The 22,366-nt window shown below is 40.4% G+C and overlaps 1 protein-coding gene across 1 annotated transcript; it reads right to left on the bottom strand.

The window, feature by feature from the left end:
- Window positions 1-11,632: 11,632 nt before the first annotated feature.
- On the bottom strand, window positions 11,633-20,405 carry bmp4 (bone morphogenetic protein 4). The gene is made up of 4 exons (XM_017477111.3): window positions 20,137-20,405; window positions 16,657-16,776; window positions 15,677-16,032; window positions 11,633-14,201 (listed from the first exon to the last, which is right to left on the bottom strand). Exons 3-4 carry the CDS (start codon window positions 16,023-16,025, stop codon window positions 13,342-13,344), a joined length of 1,209 nt encoding a protein of 402 aa, XP_017332600.1. The 5' UTR covers window positions 16,026-16,032; window positions 16,657-16,776; window positions 20,137-20,405; the 3' UTR covers window positions 11,633-13,341.
- Window positions 20,406-22,366: the final 1,961 nt, after the last annotated feature.

Here is a 22,366-nt window from a genome sequence, read left to right as displayed (position 1 = left end):
CAAACCATTCATCCTTAAAAGGGCTATGAAAATTTTTACCAAAGGTCAACAGCTAGAGTCTGTAGTCTTGAAGCATCTCACAGTAGGACAGCAGTTTCTGGATCAGTTACAGCTTTTAACTCATAGTGCCATGTTGCAGGAAAAACACAGATCCACAGAGGTTTCGTCTTTTCCTATAAGATAAACCTTAATGCAGGGGTTTAAAAAATTTTGCAGCCAGGGATCTCTTTTAGTGTAAAAGAAACTCCATTGACCCCCTCATTACAGATTTATTTCAGAATATAATCCCAATATTCAAATTGTGTTCAATATTTAAATGTGTACAATCATACTTTGGCTACATTTGGGTGGCTGTGGCTCAGGTGGCAGAGCAGGTTGTCCAATAATCGTAGGGTTGGCGGTTCGATTCCCGGTTCCCCACATGACTCCACATGCCAACGTGACCTTGGGCAAGACACTGAACCCCAAGTTGCTCCCGATGGCAAGTTAGTGCCTTGCATGGCAGCTCTGCTACCATTGGTGTGTGAGTGAGTGTGTGAATGGGTAAATGAGACACAGTGTAAAGCGTTTTGGATAAAAGTGATATATAAGTGCTATATAAGTTACCAGTTACCATATAGCTTTTTATTTTTACACAACACATTTGTGCCAAGTTGACTTTGAGTTGCTGATGTTTGGATTAAACCCATTAATTTCATGTAACCAGTTAAATACAATAATAACTATAAAAACCTCAGTAAATAGTGGGTTTGTAATTTCCACCAATGTAACAAAAATGAAATTGAATAAATTACTAAATTAATTTATTTTTAAAAAATTCACAGATGCCCTGGCTATGCTTCACAGACCCTAATCTGAGTACCACTGCCTTAATTAATATAAAATAATTATGCACTGCATCTTTACCAAAATTCCCACAACTTGTAATGAAGGTACACATCGTGTGCCACATTTATTATCTTATAACTGTTGCACCTTTGTTCTAATTAGTGTTGTGCAATCTCTAAGCAATACCCTAATAATAAATGCTTACATTTCTATTACCCAACAAGAATACATTTAGAATCAGAGTTAAAGCTCCTTTAATGCTGTGTGTTTTTACTGGACTACAAAGACTAGAGCTGAAGGAGCCAATTATATGGTGATTGAACTTTCACATGGTGAAGGAATACTGGAGGATGTTTATGAATCACATCTTTGTTGCAAAAATCGTAGTCTAAAAGTTATATGAATTTGTAGACTGCATGGTGTGAAACACTGCCCACTTACCATCTATAACTGTATAATATTAAATGCCTGTTGTATTCCCTTAAATCTTTCTTTTAAAAAATGAATACAAATCATATTATTGTTCATAACTTGTTTTCTAAATATCCATGACCATAACTGCCAAAGTGTAAGTGTTAAATAAGACTGAAATCTAACATTTGTTAGGAAACTTCTGAGGAAAAGCTATTTCAATTACTTGTCAGGGCATAATTCAGTGAAATCACTTCTATTCCTTACATTGATGTCAAATGTATACAGCTGTGTTGCAAACTTGTGCCAAGTTCATCTTGATGCCTATTACTAACTCTTACGACAGAGGGAGTGGCCATTTCACTTGGACCTGAATGTAGGAAAAAGTGCAAATGTATTTTCCCTATGGGACAAATGCATCATGCAAGTCTACAGATGCTAGGAACATAAATACTATTCATGTGAGAGATGGCTAAAGTTCCGGGCCTACACACATGTCTGTGTATGCTCCAAACAAATATCATGATGATATGATTTTTGTCTATACTTTGGCATGTTGATGTAATCGTTGTTTTGGTTTTTTTTTTTTTTTAAATTAGACCTTAGTTTACATGAATACATTCATTATTCCTAACAATACACACACCCTGTGTAATAAAAATGGCTGCTATTGCCGTAACAAACACTTTTAATTTTATCACTCCAATCAAGTGTACAATGATAAGTCTTCAAGACAAGCCTTTTGATTTTGCTTTACTGTTGAACTGACATGTTGCCTTCTACCAGCAGAGGGTGCACACAATGTACCCTTATCTACCTGGTCATTTTTTAGGGCTATTGTTATCACCTCAAAGTGTCCTATTGACTTCAGGCCACGTACATCCGTCCTCCCTCATGCCCTCCCCATGCTGTTGTTACTCACACAAACATTCACAGACATGCTCAAGCACACTTTGCTCACATGTTTTTATGTATCTTGCCTGGTGTGCTCACTGACATCCACTGCTGCTGAAACACACACTGAGTTTTACATCCCCAGCCACTCTGCATAATGGCACCACATCATCAGTTCAGCTGTTTTTCCTTACTATGTCTACCTTGGAGATTCACTTACTACCATATAGATCCATTTATACAGTTACTGACTGTAGTGCATCTGTTCTCAGCCCCCTTCTACTACATTCATCAGGGAAGAGGAACCACGCTAATAAAATTACTGACTAGACCTTACATGGGTGGTGGACCTTATCGTACCTCTACCATGTCAGTGTCGTTGCTGTGCTGTGAGTAACTGAATCCTGACATAATGCACCTCTATTGTAGGTTTACTTGATAAAATCAACAATGAAGATAATTGTAGCTAAGATAAAACATTTTATACCACAACACTTTATAAAGCAGCACGCTTGTATTGGGGACATTCCACATAATCTTAGCCTAATAATACACAAATTTAAAATGTGCTATTTTTACACGTTTTTGGATGGTTTTTTTAACATTTATGGACAGCGTCCGCACTTTGTAAGACTCAGTAAGTTTTCCACCACAGGAGGGCTTTCCGGATAAAGGCTTTTATGCTCTCCAGTTTCTCTGTAAAATGACAAGCTGCATTTTTGTTTTCTTCATCTTATTAATTTAAAAAGAGAGGGAGAGAGAGAAGAGAGGCTAGTGAGTGCATGACTGGTTATAGCTGCTATAAGGTAAGTTCCACAACATTAAATGCAACTATAAATGTTTAAAAAATATATGAGGTGCCATTCATTAAGTTGGCAAATCACTGTGGTATAAGAGAGGAAAACCTTTGGGCATGCTGTTATAGGAAAATAATCCACTTTGGTGTGGTAATGGGATCACATCACTTTGTCATGGTTTATTTACAGTATCTCACAAAAGTGAGTACACCCCTCACATTTTTGCAAATATTTGATTATATCTTTTCATGTGACAACACTGAAGAAATGACACTTTGCTACAATGTAAAGTAGTGAGTGTACAGCTTGTGTAACAGTATAAATTTGTTGTTCCCTCAAAATAACTCAACACACAGCCATTAATGTCTAAACCGCTGGCAACAAAAGTGAGTACACCCCTAAGTGAAAATGTCCAAATTGGGCTCAAAGTGTCAATATTTTGTGTGGCCACCATTATTTTCCAGCACTGCCTTAACCCTCTTGGGCATGGAGTTCACCAGAGCTTCACAGGTTGCCACTGGAGTCCTTTTCAGATGTTAGAGACCTTGTGCTCCTCCACCTTCCATTTGAGGATGCCCTACAGATGCTCAATAGGCTTTAGGTCTGGAGACATGCTTGGCCAGTCCTCAGTTTCTTTAGCAAGGCAGTGGTCGTCTTGGAGGTGTGTTTGGGGTTGTTATCATACTGGAATACTGCATACTGATCATGCTCTGCTTCAGTATGTCACAGTACATGTTGGCATTCATGGTTCCCTCAGTGAACTGTAGCTCCCCAGTGCCAGCAGCACTCATGCAGCCCCAGACCATGACACTCCCCCACACCATGCTTGAGTGTAGGCAAGACACACTTGTCTTTGTACTCCTCACCTGGTTGCCGCCACACACGCTTGACACCATCTGAACCAAATAAGTTTATCTTGGTCTCATCAGACCACAGGACATGGTTCCAGTAATCCATGTCCTTAGTCTGCTTGTCTTCAGCAAACTGTTTGCAGGCTTTCTTGTGCATCATCTTTAGAAGAGGCTTCCTTCTGGGACGACAGCCATGCAAACCAATTTGATGCAGTGTGCGGCGTATGGTCTGAGCACTGACAGACTGACCCCCCCACCCCTTCAACCTCTGCAGCAATGCTAGCAGCACTCATACTATTTCCCAAAGACAACCTCTGGATATGACGCTGAGCATGTGCACTCAACTTCTTTGGTTGACCATGGCGAGGCCTGTTCTGAGTGGAACCTGTCCTGTTAAAGCGCTGTATGGTCTTGGCCACCGTGCTGCAGCTCAGTGTTAGGGTCTTGGCAATCTTCTTATAGCCTAGGCCATCTTTATGTAGAGCAACAATTCTTTTTTTCAGATCCTCAGAGAGCTATTTGCCATGAGGTGCCATGTTGAACTTCCAGTGACCAGTATGAGGGAGTGTGAGAGCGATGACACCAAATTTAACACACCTGCTCCCCATTCACACCTGAGACCTTGTAACACTAACAAGTCACATGACACCGGGGAGGGAAAATGGCTCATTGGGCCCAATTTAGACATTTTCACTTAGGGGTGTACTCACTTTTGTTGCCAGCGGTTTAGACATTAATGGCTGTGTGTTGAGTTATTTTGAGGGGACAGCAAATTTACACTGTTACACAAGCTGTACACTCACTACTTTACATTGTAGCAAAGTGTCATTTCTTCAGTGTTGTCACATGAAAAGATATAATCAAATATTTACAAAAATGTGAGGGGTGTACTCACTTTTGTGACATACTGTACCTATAACAGCATGTGGCCATTATGTTTTACTCCTTATATATTGCATTTTGTATGCTCCCACTTTAATCAGTGCATTTTAATTGACTGGCTAATTAACAAGGTTGTTAATCATATTCTGTGTGTACAAAACCATAACAGCACATGTATAACAGCAAATTTTATGTGGGAATTTTCAAGATGTCCAAAAGTTAAGAGTTGGTGACAGACAATATTTCTAATAAAACATAAATATATTTTAATATATCTTTCCAGACTGAATACTGCTTATTGTACCACATAAGGAATGTTTTTCATCAGATCTGTTCAGGCAAAAGGACCACCTGGAGGACAAATGGTTAGGTCATCTAGGGTAATAGAGTGACAAGAGTGGGTACACTCTGTCAATAGCATCTGGCATTGTTCTTCCTGCATGCGCACTGATTCATCACCTGGAGCAGTTAGCTGAGAGGAGCGGAGACTGTTCACCATAAGCCCTTCAGCAACCCCAAACACAGCCTGTATCCCTAACCTCGTTTGACACTTCAAAGCCCAGTCGGCCCAGAGAGGCAAGGCAGGGCCTGGGGAATCATAGGAGACAAAGGAAGCGATTAAGAGATAAAGATCAGTCTGAGATATGACATTTCATCCCAGGCAGATCCGGTGGACACACTCCATTCAGAGAAGAACACTGTGGAGGAAAAGGAAAAGGGAAGGCAATGCCCCTCCTTGGCCCCCCTCCATTACTGCGTTCACTGTCTGTCTGCAAACATGGGAAAGGGTCGACTGCTCTCCAACAATCGCTTCTAGCCCGTGCTCCCAACCAGCCCACTTCAAAAAAACACAGGAACAAGGTGACACGACTTCAAAGGAATGAACAGCCTAAAAGCCACATTAAGAGAGAGGCCCACATTGTCAACCAGTGTCCAAAAGAAACACTCACACTAAAATTACTACATACAATTACAGATACTTTAACTTTATAGTCTTTTGACCAAATAGGCCTATATAATATTCATCTTGCCTTTAATTTTCTTTCAAAAGTTATTATCAATACAAAAGAAGTGGGAGTAAAAAAAACGTTCTATTGTGGACCTAATTGCCACAAGGTCAAGTTACGGATCTAGTTTCACATTTGTGCTGCCTGCAAACCCAGAGCACAGTCCACCTGTCTCTTTCAGGTGAGCTCAGTGGCAATATATTAACAGAGAACCTTTGAGAAAACAAGCATGCTGATTCATACCTGCTATCAGGAACCTTTGCCTTGTGTTTTCACATGAATATGAACAAAGGCTGTGTGCCAAAACACTTCTGATTAGATTTAAGTAGAAAATATTTTGAGTTGCACTTTTCTTTTTCTAACAAGGCAACTGTAATGTCTGCATGTGTCACAATTAGTGCATTGTTGGAATCTAAGAGTTTAAAATCTGGAAATCGTCCCATCATACGAAATGAAATAATTTGGCTCCCAGTGAAATTCCTGTCAGGCAGATGCAGGACCTTCAGTCCAATGAGCAACACACCTGTTGGAACAGTTAATAGGGATGCTGGGAAGAACGTAGAGGTCAGTGCACAGTTAGAGGGCAGGGAGAACCAGGAGGCAGGGGCCATATTTTCATTAGCTGTGTCTAATGAAACTGTACAGCAACTGAGTAGAAAGCCCCACCACTGAGACTCACTACCTACTGCAAAATTACACTGCCACTCCAATAACAAAAGCAGCATTCCATCCTCACAACAATACCAGCTCTTAATACTCAGTTTCCTCTGCACAAGGAAATTTCCACTGTACCAGTACCCAGTAATGTCTGTGTTGAGCAGTCAAATGTAATTTACAAGAATTTTTAAAATTATTTGTTGTGTAGTCATAATGCTTATTTAAATAATATAAAGGCTATTTTTTTATTGGCTAATGCTGTGTTGGTTTTATACGGAAAACATCTGTCTGCCAGTACAAACAGCTGTTCCATCACTCCGTTTCCCCTGTTGGACAGAGAATCTCTCCAGAATTGCTTAATGTGCATACATATGATCCATGTAATAGATATATACTAATATGCAATAGATATATACATAGACAGTCATGTGGAAACATAAGTACACCCCATGGAAATAGGTTTTTTTTTATTTATTTTTTTTTTTTACATATTTGGACAAGCAAACATTGGATCCTCTTTGATACAGTGTCTATTAATGAAGCTAATGAATGAAAAAGTATGTAAGTATACCCCTACATTTATCACACCTTCAAATCCATAAAACTAGAATCAGGTGTTCAAGATTGGGTGTCAGTGATCAGAACCTGCTTAGGGAGTGCAGATGGAACCTGTCTTATTTATACCTCTCATATTTAGTGTAATTGAAGTGTGTGGTGTCATCATGCCAAGATCTAAGGATCTCTAAGGCCTTCAGAAAAAAGGTTGTGGATGCCTATGAGTCTGGCAAGTGATTTAAAAAGATCTCCAAATTATTTGAAATACATCATTCCACTGTAAGGAAAATCATCTACAAGTGGAGCAGATTTCAAACAACAACGTCTCCAAGAACCCCAACATTTCAACACAGGATCTGCTAGTAAGTCTTGCAACTATTGGTGTTAAAATGCATGCTTCTACAATCAGAAAGAGATTGCACAGATTTAACCTGCATGGGAGGCGTGCCAGGAAAAAGCCTTTGCAAGACGACAGTTTGCCAATGAGCATATAGGCAAACACCAGGCCTTTTAGAATAATGTGCTCCGGACAGACAAAACAAAGATAGAGTTGTTTGGCCACAGTAACAGCAGACATATTTGGTGCAAACCAAAGACATGCTGGTGGAAATTTTATGGTTTGGGGTTGCTCTGCTGCCTCAGGGACTGGACAGCTTGCATTCATTGATTCAACTATGAATTTTGCATCATATCAAAGAATGCTTGAGGATAATGTGAGGCCAATTGTCCAAAAGTTGAAGTTGAACCGTAAATGGACCTTTCAACAGGATACTGATCCTAAGCACACTAGCAAATCCACTAAGGAATGGCTCAAAAAGAAGAAATGGAGGGTTATGGAATGGCCTAGTCACACCCCGACTTTGAATCTCATTGAAATATTGTGTGTGTGTGTGGGGGGGCATTTGAAACGGGCAGTACATGCAAGAAAACCCTCAAACATCTTGCAATTGAAAGAATATTGCATGGAAGAATGGTCAAAAATTCCAGCTGGTCTGGTGGACAATTATGCAAAACGCGTACAAGAAGTTATTTCTGCTAAAGGGGGCAATACTAGCTTCAGTGGCCAAGGGTATACTTACTTTCCACAGAAGAACATCACATCTATTGATATTTCTGTGGAATAAATGAATTAAAAAGCTAATTCTCCTTGTGGTTTTGTTCAAGTATATCAACTTCATTAATAGGCACTGTTTCAAAGATGATAAAATGTTTGCTTGTCCAAATATGTCAAAAAAAGCCAACAATTTCCATGGCGTGTACTTATGTTTTCACATGACTATATATGTCACCTTAAACTGTACTTTTTGTTATGATTGTAGTTTACCTTTAAAAATTTAAGGTGTATAAATGGATCTTAAGGACCACTCTTGAAACTATAATTAGCTTTTGGAATAATATTTTAAAGCTATACTACACGCACCTTTCCAGGAAAAAGATACACACTAAAGGTATAAAAGACGTACCCTTGAGGGTATTTGAGGGACAAACAAAGGTACAGTTTACTACCCTTTTTCAATGAGAGTGTAGATAAATGGCAAAGTGTATTAGCAAGCTGTTCGGCCACCACAAGCCACCAGAACAACTTAAATGCACCTTGGAATATAGTCTAAAAATCTGTGAGAATGTATTGGAGGGATAAACTTCTTCCAAAATTTATTCTCTCAGTTGGTATTTTGATGATGGTGGTGGAGAGAACTGTCTAACACGTTGGTCCAAAATCTCCCAAAGGTGTTTAGCTGGGTTGAGATCTGCTGACTGTGAGCCCGTGTGCCCTGCAGATGGGGGAGTGTCATCCTAGAAGAGACCACTCCCATCAGGACAGAAATGTTTCATTGCAGGATAACGGTGATCAGAATAACTTAGTATTGATTTGCACTGACCTTTCCCAGTATAAGGACAAGTGAAACCATACCGTGCCAGCGAAATGCCCTCCAGAGCATAACAGTGCCATCAGACCCCCTCACTGTAGACGGGTCAAGCATTTGGGTCTGTACATTTCTCTTTGTCTGCTCCACACTCATCCACTTGTCAAGAATCCAGTGAAGGCTGACTCACCTGACCATATCACATTTTTAAACATCTCACAAGACCAGTGCCTGTGGTTTTTGAAGCACTGCACTCTCAAATGTGCATTCCTCTTTATAATGCATAGAGTTTATGCACTGCGACACCATTATAATATCTCTCTTTGTGTAGCTGTGGATGGATTGTTCTTATGGACAGTCTGATCATGCCTTGTATTATAACTCTCAGTCACCTGAAGAGCAATTCTCTTCTGTTTTAACATACATATGGCACTAGTGCATGAGCATCTCAGTCTCTGAATGTGTGCTTTGGACCTCCAAGCCTATTTACTAATGGTTTCCCAAACACATAAATGTAGATGTCACCTTAGTTACTGTTCCTACTTACACACAGCCAGTTGGCCAGTGTTTGTGTCTGAAGTCATTACGCCAGTAGTGAACCCTCCTTCATTTGCATGTATTTTTAATTTTTTTTTTTTGTCATTTTTGCCCTCATAATCCAAAATAAAGGTCAACTGTGCCTGGTCAGCATTTTATGCATATCACAGAGCATAGTAGGATGTTAATAGCTAATTATAAAATTACACTAGACCTATCCAGAAGCATCTGCACTCTGCATTTGCTTTTCCTTTAATTTATCACCCATGTCTGTGTGTTTGGGCAATCAATAGTTCTTGATGTGCTTTAACTGTTTTAATACACACATTGAAAAATGCATGAGTCTGTTGGGGGTACAATAGATACTGTATGTTCAGTGATGCAAATGGACAACCTGTTGATATCATTCACATGTTTATGTGGTTTTGATTTCCCAGACAGAGTGTGAGTGCTCCTGACCAGGTGCTCTTGCAGAGCATTATGGAAATGCAACTGTGATGCCTCTGGCCATAACCCTTTCACCTGGACAAGTCCTGGAGGGAATCCAGACTCACCAGGATTAAACGGGTTGTCCCGTGTTCAGCCAACTGCTGCATGGCAGTGCTCTCTCTTGCATGACAGCCCATGGCCGAGTGCAAGTCTCAGGTACCATGCTGAATCACAGAGGTGTCTCTTAGGAGCAGAGGTGCAAGCAAGGGTGAGAGTGTGTGACACGGTTAACCTCCACAGATGGAAAGCGGCTGCTTCTAAAGTTTCACCCCCCTTGGCTCGCACTCCACACACTTGGGACCTGCGTGTGAATGCAGCACAGTGAGTGGGAGACTGAAACAAGAGGCTTTGACCTCCAGCTGCACTGACATCGGTTGTCAGCACCCAACTCACCCCCCACCTCCAAATAAACTCCATCCAATCGGCAGTAAGGGGCGGTGCGAGGGTGCAGGATGAAACGGTTTTGCGCTGAAGACCGCACAGAGCGATGCCTCTTTTTCAACAACAGGGGCTTTTGAGTGCCCAATCTACCGTAGGAAAGCACTCTTTTATCTGAAGCGGCTGCTTTCAAACAAATCAAGTGACTTATTAAGCTGAATCAAGTCAGATACGCCCGTGCTATCACGGAAGACTGGAAAGATAAAAACAGTAGGATGGCAAAAAAAAAAGTAGGAAAATAATTGAGCTGCACAAAGGAACAATTTTGAAATTTAATTACTTTAAACTATTTTTATGCAGACAGGTGGGCCGGGTTCATTCTAAAATACTTGGTGATGTCTTCTTCTTTTTTTTTTTTGAAGGATCTTCTGTGCCCAGTTTATAGATCTTTCTGTATGTAAACTCCTGAACTTTGAAGCCAAAGTCCTTGTAATAGGCCATCTTGTCTAACAGCTAATGTACTAGTATGAAATTTTTATGACTTTGTTTTAAGTTTGTGAAAGCATAAGCATCATATGTTTTATTAGAAAAGAATACTTTACTTGAAAGAATGGGTAAAATACACTTAAAACTATAGTAATTCAAATTATTTTAATCATTCTGATTTTTCTTTTCAATATCCAACTTTATAAAGCTCTCTGATTTCACATTCCATTAAATGGTTAAGCAAGCAAACACCAGAAGAAGACTGAAAGAGAGAACGAACATAATGGCGGGTAGAAAGAGATAGAGCTGTCCTTTCAATCTGAACTTAAAAGCATTATGTGGTAACATTGTATATCACTACATGATTTAGCTTACATAAATGTTTAGATTACAGCACTTCCTGTCTTCTCCAGACATTTTACGAATGCATGCCTTTTTGTGAAGACAAGGTGGGATAATGAACTGCCCGGCAATTACCATAACTTGATGTTATCTTACTGCAGCAGACCAGTTGAAATGTATGTAATTGTTCTGTCAGTTGGCTTTAAAGGGTTCCCCTTTGCCCTCAGCCACTCACAAAATTAAATTCTTTTCCTTCTCTCTGGTCTGCTGATGAGTCTGTGTGTATGATAGGGAAAGGTTCAAAGGGAAAGCGAAGCTACAACCTCAGGCCAGCTAGAGCTTCACTGAGGTGAGCAGTCTTTGTTTGGCCTGAGGAAGAACACTGTTACAACTCCCAGGTAAATTAACACTAAAAATACCAGCCATAATAGTAGCTATATAATTATGTGGCTGTTTTACTCACACTACGAATGTATTTAAGCCTGAAAAAAGCCCTGTGAAGGCATTTGAATAAAAGGACGTTAGCTTTTTCAGTAACCTAAAAGAAATTTGGTTGTAATTTTTTCATAATTTTAAAACTACACCAGGCAGTGCTTCAATTGGCCAAATTGTAATGCTACGTTTCCTAGGCCTGCTTTTTTTTTTTTTCCCCCCCCCAAAACTCTTGGAAAATACACCTTTTTCTTTTCTTTTTTGTACAGAAGAAACATGCAGTTGAAGGTAAATAGATTATACTAATTAGACCAGCCCTGTCGAATAGGCCTAAGTGTCGACGTTTTACTCAAAAACTGGAGGTTTTTACCTTCAACTTATTTGTTAAAACAGTCCACTTATAACCTATAGAAATGTATTGAACTAAAATCTGTGCGGAAAATTTCGGGTTTAAATAATAATAATAATAATAATAATAATAATAATAATAATAATAATTCCACATAAGTCAACTTTCATCACTGATGAAACGTGACAGGTTACCTTTAATGTTGGTCCACTGATGATTAATTCATGAATATAAATAGCCTAAGACACATACATTTAAACTTTTTTCTTCTTCTTTTTCAGTTCGGTCTGCTAAATACCTCGCTGGGTCTGCATCCAGTTGATAAACCCTAACCTACAGGTTATTAAATGTACTTGAAAAGACACGCAGGCCATCTCACTGATAAGTTTTACCGACGTTATTTCCTTAAGCATGCTGAGCTCCGCCTCCATTTTACACTCGCGCCAGTTCAAAGCGCCGCCAGCGGCATTATCACTGAATATAGCCTGTAGTCCTTATAGCCGTCCAACTGTAAATAAGCGATGCAGAAAGTCTATTGTCTGTTTGGGGCCACAGGTTGGCGACAGGCGTCTCTTTTCATTCGGCAGGAGCTATCGGAGACAAAAGCAGGAGACAGTCGGTCTAACCTTTGATTCCTCACAGAGAGAGGTGACAGCGTCTCAGCACACGTCTGCAACCATCACACCGTATAGCCGCCATGTCGGCAAATTTGTAAAGGAGTCACACTTAATCAGCTACTCTAATTGCATCTTCATAGAGGAAAGCAAACTAAGTGCGATTTTAAAACGAAAGCTGATGCAAAAGACGGCATGTCTAGAGCTCTTCCGCTATTCTTTTTTTTATATTCATGTCACGATGTCTTGTACTGTTTTACAATTTATTTTAAATAATAATAATAATAATAATAATAATAATAATAATAATAATAATAATAATAAACACATTATGGGGACATCTAAAAAAAAATGTCGTCTAAAAGTTGACGAAAAAATGTGAATAAAAAAAATCAAAGTACATTTATGATTTGTCCAACTGATTTATCACACAAATCAGTTAGTTGATCATTTCACACAGTGCTCTTTTCCATACAAAAATTATGCATTTGTTGCATTTGGTCATTTGCTCAAAAGTTGGCTGGGAAGTTAAGCATTTCTCACCCTTTTTTGTGTAAATATATATATAGTATGAAAGTAATAAATATTATCAGTATATATATATATATATATATATATATATATATATATATATATATATATATATATATATATATATATGAACTTTTAAACTTTTAAAGCTATTTCTCAATAAAAACCCTTATACAATCTAATATACACCATGAAAAGTTGTACAGCTTCTTCTTAATGTTTAAAATAATGTCTCACTTTTATTTTTAATGTGTAGATATAAATATATATATTTTGTCAAAATATATGATCATATGGTCAAGGAAACAAAAAGGAGACAGACAAACATCTCAACATAAACGTTATAAATAAGCATCCAAGTGAAAATATTTAGGTATACAATGGGGCCATTAGGTCGTGCCTTCATTGCGCTAGCATTTATTAATGCTAAACCCAGCTAGCGGCAGCCACAGCCCTCCACCACCATTTCCTGGTAGTTTTTCAAGACTACTCTGTCAGTCTCATCCAGGTAGAGCATTGAGATGGCACTCAGCTCGGTGGGCACACAGCAGGCCTTGGGAATATTGCTGTTCAACGAGTTGACCAGTGTTTGTACAATAGCATGGTTCGTGGAATTCAGATGGTCTGCTAGAGGGAAAGGGCAGTCCCCGTGGCAGTAATAGGCCTGATAGCCCGGTGGTGCCACTATCCAGTCATTCCAGCCTACGTCACTAAAGTCCACATACAGCGCATGTCGCCGGCAGTTGCGGTTGCGCTTACGGCCTCGCTGCTTGGGGCTGCGTTTGGTCCTACGTGTTAGTGGGTGGCCTTTGCCATCATGGCCGAAAGTGACCAACAAAGGACGCAGCTGGTCCCAGTTTTCTTCTGAAGTGTGGTGCAGTGAGCGGCTGATGCGCACGTGCTTGCCTTGGTGCCGCGGTGTTTGGTTCAGATGCAGAACCTCTACAGCAAGTCCATAGTTTGGTAACCGCTCGTGGGTCCAACGCAATACAGCCGGGCTCACGTCAAAGCTTTCCCAGCTGGTGGTGTTGTGGCTAACAAGGCGTGTGTCCAGGAGGCGTGTGATCAGCTGCCTGGGCCGTGGTGGCTTCAGCACCTCATACACATTGATCCTATGGAGGTCCTCATTTCCCACATGCTGGGACTCCAAACCAGGCTCCTCAATCTGCTTCCGGTACAGCCGCAGTTCTGCCGTGGAAAGCAGCTCATCCTCAGGGATGCCGCTGAGGTTAAAGAAGAAGCGCAGAGGAGTCTCGATGCTGTACGGTCTGTCTGACGGCACTTGCTCCATGTGCTCTGAAGTGAGACAAGACGCATAGGCTAAGTACGTATGTATGTAAGAGTAATTAAGTTTAGCACTTCATATCAAGTAAGAGTAGCTCTTCAAATCAAGACTTCCCCGTCTATAAACTGTAGGCTCTAGCGGAATTCTCCTTCTTTTCCCCAGCACTGATTATATACCCAAAACCTTATCAACAATGTCCCTAAAACTTGTGTTTCTCCACCTGTACAAGACTATGGAATGGCAAAACAATTAGATGCTACAAATTAATTTGAAGGTTATTTTAAACCATATATGTTTTAAACCATATATGTGCTGGGGTAAAAGATGTGAAAGACACCTTAAGTGATACATATGCATTCACTTTCAAAGGGTTTATTTAACTATCATTTAACTACATACTTCTTTATCACAAGAATCTGCAACAACCAGCCATTTTCCCCCAGATATTCTGAGACAAGCCTGATTACTGTGCCGTGGCTGCATAACAAACAAAGGGGCTCAATCTGCAAAATTCTGGCAAGATCACCACTGTAGGAAAATGAATGCTGTGCTTGCCATGTTCTTGTTCAATTTGGCCATGTTATTTCACACCCAGGACCTGAACTCAGCCAGGTGGTTCTCGTTATTCTCTGTGTGTTTTTGATTAGATTTTAAGTTTGTTAACTGGCAACGTTTATAATTTTCATCAAGAATAATCATTAACCTTTAACTCAGCTGGCGTTGGGTGGCATAGACACTGGTTAAATACTGTTGTAACTACATTCTTTGCATAATAACTGAACTGCTCTTTCACAGACCCTTAAGACCCTTAACCCTCTAACTCGTAAGTGTATATTTTCAGAGTAACTACTTTGCTTGGATTCACACCTTGTACATAATTCTACTTGTGATAGGATGTATGAGCTCTTTCACTGATAACAAAGGGAATTATTTAAGCAAACTCCTAGACAAGATTCTAAGCATTCTGCTTTTCTCTTGTGCTCTCTGTGTGCCAATTTAAGACTGGCCTTAAAGACTGCCTTCCCAATGGCAGACGTCTTTTCTAGTCTTTTTATTTATTCTCCTTTGCATCATCCCTGCACATATGGCCCCTTAATATGATCTTATTCAAGAATAAATATTGCCAACAAAATCAATAAAACACAAAATAATGAGTATTCCTGGTGCCATGCTGGTGCCCCTTTATCACCTTGGCACTGTGCATTTGTTTTTTCAAGGCTCCTGGGCACTCTGTCTGCCTTAAGTGCCCACACTGTTGGCAGCAGGACTTTATTTAGAAGTCTGCAGAGTAGCATTAAAGATAATTGCATGTTGAGGACAATCCCTCAAAAAGATCCACATAATTGAAGACAGAGGTACACTGCTGTAGAGCGTTTTTTTTTATTACAAGTGTTTGCTCTGAATAGTGTTTGAATATCACTCGCAATAATACAAATATACTTTTTATTTCTTGAGTGGCAAATATAATAAACTAAATGGGTCTTACCTTCATGATGGAATGCTCTCACAGTGTTGGCTCGGCTAGTGGACTTCTCAGGATATTCAAAGCTGACATCGTGAGCTTCAGCCTCTTCCACTTCTCCTGACTGCAGCCTATAGAGGTCGAGCAGATACTGGGGCACCACTGCCAAGCGGCTGGGCCGTGGCCGCCTCTGCAGGCCGAACATGTGCAGCAGCGTGGCCTCAAAGTCCCGCAGCAGTTCATGACTTTGACCTGGGTTATTACCCAGTGCCTTTTTCTTCCCTTCCTCGGGTATTAGACTAGCATGGCTGCTCTCTCCCAGTACAACTTGGCATAATAAAATGACCATCAGCATTCGATTACCAGGAATCATGTTGTCTCTGGTGGACGAGACAACAATTGAGGATGAGACAGACCAAAGTGGGAAGGGACAGCAGGAGCAGAAAATGGAAAGGGTAAAACAGAAAGAAGGAGAAGAGAGAGAAGACACAATGTTTTAAGATATGTTTATATATAAACACCACCACCCCCGAAAAATTTTATGTCCCTGCATTATAATTCCAAGTGAAAACATTTTAACAGGTAATAATCGCTCAGTCTTGCTTGTTTAAAGGTCAGTGATCACATACACTATGTTCTTTTTTTATCTACAACACCATTAAAGAGCAGACAAACTCTTTCTGAATGGAATTTGAGGAGCCATACATTCCCATTCCCTCTCACCCAGCAGGATGATTAGACAAAAAAGACAGGAGCAGCCTCAGGGTCAGAGCAAACTCTAACTCGATAAGAAGCAGGATCCCTACAAGCATGACCTGACTAAGGCCAAACAAAGGACTGCGTTACACACATTTCAAACATTTAGAGCAAAAGTCAAAAAGGCACATTTATTATTGTTTTGTTGGAATGACCACGGCTTTTAAATTTCTCTAAAATATAGCTATTTAAATCCTAAGAAAGCAGCTGTGTCAGATGGCAAAATTGGTTAGGTGTGGTCCACTTACCGACAGAAAATAAAGCATGGGGAAACAGTCCATGTTTGTTGGGAGCCGATGCGGGACGGGTTCCTTAAGCAAATGCTAAGTGGTGCTGGGAGGCTTCTTGAGACTGGAGAGAGCCTTGTCCTGAAAGATAAAGTTCAAACCAGAAAACGTTATTGATTTTTAATGTCCTACCAAGCTAAAAAAAAACAAAAAAAACCTTTTGGTTCATCTAACAAAAATACACCAAAAAAGTATGAAATAAACAGTTCCTTTACCTATGAACAATTAATCCCCCTGATTACTCATCACAGCTCATAAAAAGTCCTATCAGAGGGCACATGATAGGAGAGTCCATTGAGCCTTACAAAGGGGAGCTTTTGTGAACAAACTGCTTCTCATAACTATTCACAAAAGCAATTTGGTAATCCCCAGCCTCCACCCAGAGTTCACCTAAACTGGCCTACGAAGTGAACTTGCTGTCAGTACATATCATGCACTCAAACCCATTACATCTCCTGTAAGTTAAAGGAGGCACACAATTCCCACCAAACCCATAAAAATCATAAAGCATTTAAGTAAATATATCCCCAAAGTTGGACACAATTATGAATACAATTACACAAGTTGGACATAAGTACAAATAAAGGTGAAGAAAGGAAGGGCCTAAAAGATGGTACACAGTTGACAATGTGACCAGTGTGCAGTTGGATTGCAGTTGATGTACAGTCAGGCCAATTTACAGGGCATAAACAAATGTATGGTTAATCACTCGTCAAAGTACGGTGAGGAAATGTGCTAATAAAATTAAGAGTGTTTATCCTAAATGACCCAAATCAAAGGGTCAGAGCATCAACAAATGCATTTTGTCATCTTTTGGAGTCAGTTCTACTGGATCAAGCCCAAACATTACAACAGAAATGATTCATAACATCGAGAACGCAGCGTGAGTGTGTGAGTGAGTGTGTGTGTGTGTGTGTGTGCGTGTGTATGTGTGTCATGAGTACACAATTGTTAGCATGTTTTATTGCTCCATTTGCTTGTTCTTCATGCAATCAGGGAATGAGTCTGGATCCAGATCATGGTGGTGACCCTTATCTGACCCTGTATGCTCAGTCGTTATAGTGTGCAGCTTGGATGGGGTTTGCATATGTGTTTGATCATAGGGCTTTACTTTCCAGAGATAAGTTCAATCAAACTGATGTCCCATGTGTGAGGTGGGGTGACAGACTTCAGTATGCTACACTTTGTAGTATACTAATATACTACAGTTTACTAGGTGCCAGGGCCCATAATGGCTTAAATACATAAAAAATTACAAACTAAAATAATTTCAAAATGCAACTTCTTGTGTAGCATTTGATCAGTGCAAAAACTATGAAGAATTAAACATCATAAAATGCTCATTCTCACTAGCACCACATATCTTTAAAGCACACACACACACACACACACACACACACACACACACACACACACACACACACACCTGGAGTAAGTTCAGACCACAAATTCTTGCTTGAAAACCAAATGTGCACTGTCCAAAATATTTACAGGATTTTATGCGAATGTGCTTGAGGATAAAGAAGAGCTATGCAAGCTCTTTTGCAATGAGTGCAGCTTATGGTGCAATTTGGCTCCGACAGCTTGCTTCCTCTGGTTTGGCAGAGTCCTGTGGGCCTCACAGCATTTGACTTCACTTTCCCTAACCTGACTTAATGAGAGCATACTATGCACATGGTCCTTTAGATGTGTTTCCTGAGGAATTTGACAGGGAACGGGGGGGAGCAGGTTACCACAGGAACAGACAATAGTAAGGTCCCAATTTTAGCATTTTATCTCTGTCACGCTTCATTCAGATCTCTCCAGAACGCTCTTCAGAACTTGCCGCTCCAGCTCCAAGAAGGTTGTATTGTGTCGTCCCATGGTTTTGGGCTCTAGTGCACAGATGTATAATGTATAACAGGCCCTGGAGTTGTTAAGTTGTTAAGGTCAGCTGGAGATTTACATTCCAAAATCTATGAAACAGTGACAAAATGGACTACGAATAACAAGTTAATAACATTCATTCCCCGCCTCCACATGCTCATTAGAACATTTTTTGGACCACACATAACTTTTCACTCTATTTACATTCCAAACACTTCATTTTGCCAATACTCTGCAATACTCATGATTTGCTTGAAACTAAACAGAGAACAGGACTGCAGAGTATCCAGTGTTTCTGATAATCATGCACTACAGAAATTTTATTATATGATTTTTTTTTAATAACGTACTTTAATCACTGAATCAAAATTAAGTAAAAAAAAAAAAAAAAAAAAGGCATTAAAACAAATGAAAAACAGAAAGTCATCAGAGGAACTCGTTGTGTTCTGCGTGTAACTAAAACGGTGGGCCACTATATTTAACTCGCTCTTCCCTATTGTTCTACTACAGATTTACGTTTCCTAAAATATAAGAGGCAAAAATACTCAAAAACCAAACATCTCGGTTTGGCAACGTCAGGCTCCCTGGAGTTGATTTATTACCGAGTCAGAGCTCTGATGGTGATCCGGTTTTAAAAACCTGCTTATGTTCCGTTTTTAGCCATAACGCCCCTCTCCACCCGCAAACCCACGTTTGCGTAAAAAATGAACAATCGCTGTTAAAATAGGTAGAGTCCAAACATTTGTGCTTTTGTAGGACTTCTGGAGATTCTTTACGCATAGAATAACAGAAGATAATCCTATGATAAGCATGAGGTGTGATGTTTTTAAAGGACTCAGTTCGGTTTACCCTCTAAACAGTTAATTATAGGTCTGCTATTAAAGTTCTCATATTCTCCTGCAAGGTTCTTCTGCGCTAAACGAGAAAACCACATGGACCGATAAAGCAGCATCTGCCGCCAGTGGGTTTGGCATTTAAACAAAAACAACAAACTATTTTTGCCAAAGCGCGTGAGACTTTAAAAGTGTTTTCCCCGACATTTTATGAATGCGCTAGTTAAATGTGATTTATCTGCGGGTTTATTGGAGAAGCGTGTACAAGGATTTGGATGCAAAGCATTACTATACCAATTAAAACTCGGCAGAAAACAGAGCCGACCCACAAACTGAGCGCTGCGCGTCTCTTCCGGCTTGTGTATGTGTGTGTGTGTGAGAGAGAGAGAGAGAGAGAGAGAGCGCGCACAGCAGTCATGAGCGGGCAGGTGTGTGCAGGGAAAACGGGATGGTTGTCCATGCGCACAAAAAAACATCCTGGTCCGCATCTTTTCCTAGACCGTCCATGCAGGATGAAATCCTAGATCTTGATACATTTAAAGCAACGCGCTTCTATTCAGATGCTTAAAAACAAAACTAGAACTTGAATCACCTTTAAGTTTGGGAAATGAATTAAAGGTTCACTTCTAAAAAGCATGACATGCGGAAATGTAACACGATCCGATCCTGCGCTGTGAATATGCATAAACATAAACATCACAGACATCCACTGCACATGCGATAGAGGGGAGCACTCACTCACCATCGGTAGATGCGCGAAGCGTGTCCTCAACACCAAGTGAACTGAGCGAAGGCGCTTTCCAGACTGTCACGGCGCGCAGCATACACTCGGGATATACAGGCAAAGAGGAAAGCGTTTGGGTTATTAGTCCCGAAAAAAAAGTCCCTCTAAACAGACACAGCTGAGACCATTGGGCTCCTGGGTGAAAAGACCAATGAGACACTCGGCTCCTATCTCCACTTGTTCATCACACGTTTATCACGGGCACTCTGATCGCGCGCCTGATGTTGCCTGCAGTTTTTATGTGGCCGCCCACTTGAGTTGCTGTTCCTCCTCCCCCTCTCTCCCCCCCTCACACACAGCCCAACACCTAAGTTCGACCGCCCACCCCACGACACCCACCCGGATCCCCGGAGAACAGAATAAAAAATCATACCGTTTTATTATTACAACTGTTACATGCCCCCATTTTTGTCTTTGAAAGAACAGACAGTGGAACTTGTTATATTTTTTGTAATATATGGGTGGCGCACCAGCTCCCTTGGCCGCAACATATAGCCTTTTAAAATGACTTCACCGCTTACGGTGTACAGGTTCAACACAAACGCGCGCACATACACACACGCACACACAGGCGCGCGCGCGCTCACGTACACACACACACACACACACACACACACACGGAGAGAAAGAGAACAGCCAAAACATCTTACAGATATTATACTTTTCAAATAACAGCTGCGGTTTTATATTTTTAAAAAAAATCACTTGGGTCCAGTCAAATGTCCACACAAGGTGAAAAATATCACATGGCTATTATTATGACCACGGGGATATTTTGCCACCATAAAGAGCTAATGCCCAATCCTCACATACATATATATATATATACAGACAGACGGACGGACGGACAGAGAAAAAGTGATAGTCTATTTAGACTTAGTTTTTAAAGCATTACAGGAGTCTACCCAAACCTTAAAAATTCAAATCCTGTTGTAAATACAGCCTCTTTATCAAGGAATCAGGTCTGAAAACAGGACTGCTATGGCCTTAACACAAAATATAAAAATCATGAAAAACACTCCAACTGGAATGAAGTGCTGTGCATTAAAAATGCTCTAGATCCCTAGTTCTTTGACCAGTGTTGCTCAATTAGCCTTACAAAATACACACAGTAAATATTTAAGTGAGACTGAACAAACTTAATGCAAATGACCAGGCCTGATCACTGAATTGCATGTATGCCATTTCATTTACACGTCCATTAATGTATACAAAACAACACGACGACACTGAGGAGGCCACTAGCAACCAGACTGTGAAGCAGTTACATTGCAAACTTAAGCCCATGTAAGTTTTACAAAATATTTCTTTAGTGTCTAATTGCATCAGTGGGTTATCCAAACAGCTTCATCACCTCACAGTTCCTATAGAAAGTCATCACTGCTGAGGAGCAATTAAACAGCATTGCAGAGCTCGCATTGTTACATGACCTTTCCAGGAAAAAAGGAGATCAGTGAACTTCCCTTATCACCAGAATCACTGCAATTCTCCTTTTGCCCTCATTCTGCCCATTAAAGGCCCTGTACGTGAATGAGTCCTCACAGACACCCGCTCATTAGCATACTGCGTCCCTGTCTGCTGCATTCACTTTAGAGACAGTAGGGCAGAGGGTACCTTTAACTCATCACCACCCCCTCCGATTTCACTGTAAAGAAAAATTGCTCACATGTCACACAAACAAGGACAAAAAAATATACTGGGAAAGGGGGGAAGGGGGAAGGGGGGTGCGGGGGCAGGGGGGTCTATAATTCTATCATTACGACCCTGTCATTACATTTGTTATGTAAATGTGATGAAGTAACTGCTCACTCAGTGCTACACATAGACAGTCGTCAGCCAATAAGTAGACTGTAATGTACATTCACTCTTTATTCATGGCACATCTTCTTTTATTAGAATTTGTCATGTTTATTACAGAGATATCTCTAAAAAGCAATGACCGACAGTGTAACATGGTGCATTGTGATAGGGACAGGGACCCCCACATCATGGCTGGCTAGTGTGCAACTGCACAACAGCTGTGCACTCACACAGTTCCAGCAAACGGTGAACTGCACTCTTGACACTGTGTCTATACACATATGCTCTGGCCTGCTCTACTTGCTGATTCTGACTTTCCAGTCAGTGGCTGGATGTTTTAAGAAGTTTCATATATGTAGTCACTTGTCAGTATCAGGAAACACTTGGG

This window comes from Ictalurus punctatus, chromosome 9 (assembly GCF_001660625.3).
Source record: "Ictalurus punctatus breed USDA103 chromosome 9, Coco_2.0, whole genome shotgun sequence".
Lineage (NCBI taxonomy): Eukaryota > Metazoa > Chordata > Actinopteri > Siluriformes > Ictaluridae > Ictalurus > Ictalurus punctatus.
Note: the sequence above shows the minus strand (reverse complement) of the source record. Positions and strands in the feature narration are given on the sequence as shown.

Coding starts and splice junctions, on each gene's coding strand:
- bmp4 (XM_017477111.3), bottom strand. CDS start 16,025: ATGATTCCTGGTAATCGAATGCTGATGGTCATTTTATTATGCCAAGTT. Junction 14,202..15,676: donor GAGAGCATTCCATCATGAAG/GTAAGACCCATT, acceptor GTCTCACTTCAG/AGCACATGGAGCAAGTGCCG.